Source organism: Montipora capricornis, chromosome 4 (assembly GCF_036669925.1).
Source record: "Montipora capricornis isolate CH-2021 chromosome 4, ASM3666992v2, whole genome shotgun sequence".
NCBI lineage: Eukaryota > Metazoa > Cnidaria > Anthozoa > Scleractinia > Acroporidae > Montipora > Montipora capricornis.
In genome coordinates this window covers 54,781,000-54,788,499 of record NC_090886.1, presented here as the reverse complement: position 1 = coordinate 54,788,499, position 7,500 = coordinate 54,781,000, and the positions used below count along the sequence as shown (strand labels likewise).

Genomic DNA, 7,500 nt, shown 5'->3' with positions numbered 1-7,500 from the left:
AAGTTGCATTTTTGTGCTGTTTATAATCTTCAAATAAAGAAATCGTGTAATAAGTTATCGACGACTACGAAGTCGCCATGTTTTGTGACAGTATCCTAGTTACATGCTCAATCAGTCACATGACCTTCAGGAGGTCATCTTTGAAATGGAGGCAAAGCAGTTCGATTGCAAGCAATTATGATTTCAAATTTTTGCGTATTCTACACCAATTTTTTACTGCTCTTTTCCTTGCTCTCTTTTAAGACAAGCTTTGGTAGGTTCGAATGGGGATTCACGCAAGATCCAAGCCAACTTTCGATTTGCAAACGGTCTTGTCAAGGTGACAACACCACAAGCTCGTGCAGTAAACACAGTTTGAATGAAACCATGTGGGGACGATGTTGTGTGAAGGATGGGGTTGTTGTTGGGTAAGCCATTGCAAGAATAAATAGACGTATCGAATTCTACCTGCGTTTTGAAAGGTTGAGTTTTTATTAACTTCTTGCATAAAGAGCAAAATGTCATCTGCCATTTTATTATATCAGTCTGAAGCACAGGTCATGAGCTTCTGATTATATTTATACAGTTTATAGACGTGCAATAGAGTGGTTTTCAATTGAGTGTCGAAAGTAATTAGCGAATTGCTTTGGTTTTGCATTACTTCGCTCAGTGATTGGTTCAAAGTTCTCGCGCCATTTTTCAACCAATCAGAAGTGAAACCAAAACCCATCTTGGCTTGCACGCGCACATTTTCCCGCGCTTTCTGTCAGCTATGTGTAAGTACTTAGAGTTTTGATTGGTTTACTTGATTGTCTCCGCCCTTTTTGATTGGCCAAAGTAATTACTTTGGTTTTGGTTTTACGACACTCGATTGTAACGCACTCTAGGGTCGTTCACTCTTCTTAAGGATGGCAGATGAAGTTGCTCTTTGGAAGGACCTTTTGCATTTTAACCACAAAATTATTCATGAGGATCACTCAGCTTTTTGTATCAACTGAGTTACCTCAAGAGCACCCTGCGAGCAGAGCCTCCTTTTGTCTTTTTCTTTACTGATGAGGAGAAAAGGAAGCCACTGAAGCCCAAACTTCTGTACTAGTCAAATCTTGCTTTCTCTCGTCAAACTGGTTTTCCAGTGTGAGCATCCGTTTTGTGATAAAACCGATGGTTATAATTGAGCCCGCTGTACCATGAAAAATCAAGATGCTAGCGAGATCTGCTAGCAGCCAAGCACTTAGACCTGGGTTTGAAACTGTATCCAGTGATAACATGCAGCACATACTCAATAAAGATCTTACTTGATTCATACAGAGTCTTTCTCGCGAACGCCAAAATCGAGCAAGTAAAGGAAAGGCTTTGCTTGCAGGGTGCCTCAATGGAAACAAATAATTATGCAAATATTGACATGGTACTTACAGAGTACATGCTTGGAGATTTTGTACTAGTATATAGCCCAAGGATATGAAGCTGCTGTGGACAAAGAGTGATTTCACTGCATAACTTTCAAATATCTTCTTAATCTTTCCGTTTTTTGAGAGATGTGAGGCAAGTCCTGAGGTGATACGCTGAAAATGCTAGTCGTCAGCAAACTTGGAAAACCATCGCATTGTGGACTAATCTGGGCAATCTCTGATATTCCATTATGATTCCATTTTCCACTAGTCAATAAAATAAAGTAATTTCTGTAATCTGTCGTCTCCAGCTTGTCAACTTAAAAAAATGAATGATAATCAGTGCAATCAGGTTTTCAAAAGTCCCCCATTCAGTCAAAATTGTACTGACATGGGAAACTTGTCAAAAATGTTCATTTCAGCCTCAAAGTGATACTATTTGTAAAAACTGCCATTTGGCAGCATTTTTAGCAGTTTCAGGGCAAAAACCTCAAACTCATCAAGGTGTAGCAAGTCAATTCCAAGTTTATTTTCATAGCCTTAATCCTTCAAAGCCCGAGGATCCCCCCATTTACAAGTAATATCGTCTGGCGTGACAAAGTAAAATCTACAAGTGGCCACTGGGAGGTAAACAGTTCTTAAGGTTGCTCTGTTTTGAATGAGGTACAGATGTCACACCTGAGGATGAAATTTTCAATTCAGCTTTCAACTGAGGCCAGCACTTTTTTTTTTGTTGTTTTTTGTATATATTGTGCAAAAGTAAACAATAGCTAATTCAGGTGTCCCTGCCTAGGAGAGTTCCAAATTAGACTAATCAAATGGTTCACTGCTGCTCAGAAAAAGTAATATCTGAAAAGAGTATCCCGAAAAAAACAAATATTAACTCTTAATATATGAGAGCTTGCCAGACCTTTGGAGACAGGTATAATGTTACCCAACAAGTGACATTATATGTTTGTTAACCGGCTGTTTAAAAGATTGAACACTGTCACTCTTAATTTTTCCCACCACGGTGTCAGGGAGTGCGTTCCATATCCTAATCGCAGAATGAAGGAAGGTTCTGTCCAATGTTGATGTTTTTGCATGAGGCATGGCCAAGGCATGATTGGGCATGGATGAGCTGGCACAAGTTGTTCTGCCGGATGTATATGGACATGGTAACAATTCCTGGAGATCTCTGGGACAATGAGAGGTGTGCATTTTGTAAGGCACTGTGACAGCGGCTACCTCCCTTCTGTGACAATGTAAGCAACCTTTGATTCCTAACCTGAAGTACCATCTGTTTTCTTAACCTTGCGCATACATTGATGCGGTCATCCCAAAACAGCAAACAAGCTTGAACAGTAATTTCTTCTAAAAACAAGAAATGTCTACATCTACATCTCCATCTTAGTACATTTTCCAGCACTCGGCAAAGTCCCTTTTTGACTTGTGGCTGTTTCTGCTTAGGTGGCCTCATACACTACAAGCCTTTTTAGAGACATCACCGCCAAGCCGGCCACTTCTGCTGGAGAGAACAGGACAGCCACAACACCGGGGACTTTATCCCCTACTCTTCTCAAATAGTGCTTGGGTTCTTTAACGTCCCACAGGGAACTTAAGAACATAGAAGATATTTGTGAGACAGGACCTACGGTTTATAGTCCTTATCCGAGAAGACTTGAAAGTCTAACCATTTGCAAATGAAATTACAAAGGCAGCACTTTCTCCTCAGTTATTTTAAGATCCTGAGTGTTTATCCGGCTGGGGTTCAAAGCCCGACACTCAACCAACTGAGCGCGGTAAATGGGGTCTGATTTCTCGGGTATCTCGGCTTGAGTTCTTGAGCCTCTCAGCGGATATCAGGATCTAAAGTTGTGGCATGCATCACAGATGGGCAAATCATCAACCAGAACCATTTCCAGTGTCTGTGGGTTTAGGTGGTCCACACAGGCTCTGGATACTGTGGTCAGAACCATTTACTCTCTATTCTGGTACTTTATATCAATGTTGTATTGCTGAAGGCACACCAGCATTCACTTGGGATGTTTAAAGTGGTATTATGATCAAAAAATCATTTCCTTTTTTTCTTCAGATTTTGAAACCGTGTTCGCTTAACACCTGACTGGTAAAATCTTGAGCTTTGAGTTTTATCCAAAGGCTGCTTATATTGAGTGTAAGTTTTGGATTTCACGGTCCGCCATTACTCACATTCAAAACTGACCGATTAGACCTCGGAGGGTTGGATCTAGAGAAAATGACATCATTTACTCACTAGCTTAAAAGTTCAGCGTTTAAACTCAATTTATTATATATGCAAAACACGGCTTTAAAAGTCTAAAAGCCCGAAACTTCCGTGCTGCATATTAATTCAGCCTCGTATACATGCATTGCTGCCTTAAACTAGCGAATCTTTGACATCAGTTTCTCCTCAACCCAGTTCTCTCAAGATTTTAAAGTTAGTAATGGCGGACCAATAAATAAGAAAACTCCAGTTAAAATAGACAGGTTTCTTTTAATTCAAAATCAGGACTTACAACTTGGGTCAGGTAGTGTTTAGTTAACGTAGTTTTGAAATCCAAAGAAAAAAAAGAATTGTTTTTTTTGGTCGTAGTACCACTTTAAGGGCATAGGCAAGGTCTTTATTATAGATAGCTTCTTGAGATCATTGATCTATTTTGACATGAGCAATGTCCTGACCATATGGATAGGTATCAACAAATAGATAGGTTCTCATGATCACATGCAAAGATTACTGAGAAAGGTAGGTTCCTTGTCAATTTGAGCACAGTTACAGTACGTTCGGTAGGGTTAGTACCCTGGAGACAAATGCAACTGGCTGACCTCCTTGGAGTAGGGTAGTGAGCAAGGCATTACTTTTAACTGTAACTGCTTGGGTGTGGTCATAAAACTTGAGCACTGGAGCTTCACATATGAAAGCACATCTTATTGTGAACTGAGAGCCAGCACCATTTGGCATCTTTAGCAAAACGACGCAGAGCTTCCAATTCAGTGAACAGGAGTGGAAGAAACTTTGCTAAGTGATAAACCATGCCAAAAAATGTCTTCTGTGATGTCACGTCTGTTGGATAGGCATTCTCCAACAGCATGGATCTAATTTATTGTTAGGATATTAAATGTTACGTTCAGCAGTTAACAAATGACCGATAAAAAACTTGCTCCTGACAGGTGGCGCTTGACTTTCAGAGGTTTAAGAGTCAGGTTTGACTTATGGCACCTTTCCAGAAATGTTGTTAAATTCCTATCGGCCACTGTGTACTAGAAAATCACCACTCTGACTTCTTCCCAGAGAGCTTTGGTTGCTTCATTCACTTTTGTTGCCATATACCTAGGGTGTGGAAGAAATGCCAAATGGTTGCCTTAATCAGCGAAAATCCACCCAGTGGGGTATTAAATGTACTTAAATAACTGGAGCCCTCTGAAAGCTTAAGCTTCCAAAAAACTTTTTTTGCAACCAAGACACTGAAACCTTTGCTTTTGTGAAACAGGATGTAAGATCATTCACAGTAGCTAGTATGTAATACAAAGGCTTAATAGCAGAGTCCAGGTTTTTGTTGCTCAGTCATAAATGAATTGAACCATGGCAACCTTTTTCGGCAAAACACTTGACACACAATTATTGGTTAGCTTGTGTTGCTCTGCCTTTGAGGGGTCCTTCTTGAGCATAGACTGTCCACTTGATAAATGTGTCGCAGAACTCACATCCTTATCCCACACAATGCTGTATTCAATAGAGAGAAGTGATACTTACACTTATCTGAACAATAAATTAAGCATTATTATTGTCTGTTATAGACACCTGAAAAATTCAGGTTGCTCTAACAAGATCTAAACTCATGACCTCTGCAATTCTGATGCAATGCTTTACCAACTGAGCTCAGTATGAAGCAACACAGTTGGCTGCATGGCAATTTGTTGGGCCCATGTGTTCCCATGGAGAACTCGCAGTGAATGAGCATTGCACCAGCATTGTAAATGTAATGGGTTTGAATCCTGTTGAAACCATGTCGAATTTTTCAGATGTCTATAACAGACAATAATATTGCTTAAATTGTCTAGATAAGTGCGATTATTATTCATTCAAAATATTTCCCCGTTTCTGATTGGTTAAAACCACACGCATAATTCACCATAGCCAGCTGCTGTTCACCACATTTGTAAAGAAACTTCGTCATATTGAATCAATGACGTCAAAAGTGCAGTCCGCTGCAAATTATTGAACCGTTGACCGAAAAAGCTGGGGACGAGATTGTGTTATTTTTGTTGAGCAGAAAAAAGGCTGCGAGTAGGTTTAGAAGTTTGAGCAAGGAAAATATTTTGAATGAATAATAAAGCAATTATTGAATTTGGCTTTCATAGAATATGAAGAATTCTGCAGATCTGGGAGGATGTTATCCACCTCGGCCTTTGGCCTTGGTGGATAACACCCTCCTCGACCTGCAGAATTCTTCATATCCTACTCAGCCTCATTCAATAATTGCTAATTATCAATTCTCTCTTTTGTCTGTAATCTGCACTTTAAGTAAATACATATTATTTCAAGATACTGTATTCTCCATGCAAACCACCAAGATAATTAAAAGGTTCACCAAAAGGACTAAGCATAGGATCTGTTGTAATACTTTTAGAAACAGGTTTTTTTTTGTAGTCCTGTGAACATTGTTAACAGGAGCGTCCTCCCTAAGAAACCACGATTTTTACATTTCATACTTGAGAAGGTCTGGTGGTAACCCTTTGATTAATTAACAATAACAAAATTCACTTCATGTTTGCAACCATGCACAATATTTAACCTTGCAGAATTAGATGCATTTTGCTGGAGTGGTCATGCATCACAAGCGTGATTTTCTGAGGCACTAAAACTACCGAAAATATCTGAAGCCAAATACTACTGATGGTACTACAGTAACTACATAGATTGTACCAGCATTCTTTGTTCTTTGGCAGTAAAGATAAAAATTCCATGCTATATTTTTTTTTGTAGGCTGGATCTAAGTAACTGCTCACTTACAATCATGCCCACACTAAAGCATGTTCAAGCATTAAGTTGGATGTAAGTATCAAAAAAAAAAAATTCAACAGCTTTCATGACATATTTGGGAATTTATGTGATCTGAAAGTAACAAAAGCTACAAATTGCATCTGTTAATGTATTGAATTTTTTAATTTTTATGACCATGCTCTGTTTCAGATACTTATCGGATAATCCTGACTTAGAGTGTAATTGCAGCACATTTTTGAATAGTTTCAAGGGACTCAGAAATCTCTCAGAAGTGTAAGTATTAAATGTTTATAATAATCAAACAACCTTTTCAAACTTACAGTTGATTTCACATTACTTTACCGTGCCACGTTGCAAAGTCCGTTGGGAAATTGGATACTAATACCAAGCAGTGAATTAGACAACCAAATTGCAAACTCTGAAATGGACTTCAACTTCTTCCAGATTGAACTTCACAATTCTTTGCCATCCTAGGTTCGTGACATCGTATAAAACAAGTGGTTTGAGGATTCAACATTATTCAAAATAGCGCTGTAATTAGAATTTACTGAGAAAGAGAAATGTAAATTTTGTCAATCAGTTTGTACATACCGGGAGTTAACGAGAACCGACTCAAGCATTGAAGAACGTTAACTGCGAGTGATTGTTTTTTACATGGAGTTTTGTAAACAACAGAGGCCAAGTATGAAGTGGCAGAAATAAAATAATTTCAGGCTAAAAAAAAAGAGAAAAAAGACAGGTGGAGATCTTTGCTCAAAAGTTACAATGATGCCTGAAATGGAAGCCAGTGGTTTTGCCCCATTATGAGTTAGGCCCCTCGAGTTTTCCCCATGTAATTTGAGTTCGGAGACCTCAGTATTGAATGATCTTTATTTATTTATTTTTTTTCTCAATAAACATCTTCATTGTAGGGTTTTGCCAAAAAGGTGCAATTGCACAGGAGGCAATGATCTGTGGAAGAGTTCCTATGTTAATGGTTCGCAAAGGTGGTGTAAAGGACAGAGGGCAGACTCCTGCAAAATTCTTAATGGTACTTATTTATATTAAAACCTTTAAAAACTAAAACTTTTGTTATTCTTAGTTAAATGCTGTTGCAAGTATGCCGAAAGATTGATGTGATCCTCTCGTTTA

General features: G+C 38.7%; 2 protein-coding genes across 2 annotated transcripts in view; one reads left to right on the top strand and one right to left on the bottom strand.

Moving 5' to 3' along the window:
• Window positions 1-108, bottom strand: part of LOC138047539 (intraflagellar transport protein 172 homolog) — a 41,925-nt gene extending 41,817 nt beyond the window's left edge. The window contains exon 1 of the mRNA XM_068894430.1: window positions 1-108. This exon is cut by the window's left edge and continues 30 nt beyond it. Coding sequence (XP_068750531.1) covers window positions 1-9 — 9 coding nt within the window. The 5' untranslated portion in view covers window positions 10-108.
• Window positions 109-130: 22 nt separating this feature from the next.
• LOC138047536 (all-trans retinoic acid-induced differentiation factor-like) overlaps window positions 131-7,500 on the top strand; it is an 18,993-nt gene continuing 11,623 nt past the window's right edge. Inside the window, exons 1-4 of the mRNA XM_068894427.1 lie at window positions 131-407; window positions 6,352-6,420; window positions 6,559-6,642; window positions 7,281-7,399. Coding sequence (XP_068750528.1) covers window positions 178-407; window positions 6,352-6,420; window positions 6,559-6,642; window positions 7,281-7,399 — 502 coding nt within the window. The 5' untranslated portion in view covers window positions 131-177. The remainder of the gene's footprint in view (window positions 408-6,351; window positions 6,421-6,558; window positions 6,643-7,280; window positions 7,400-7,500) is intronic.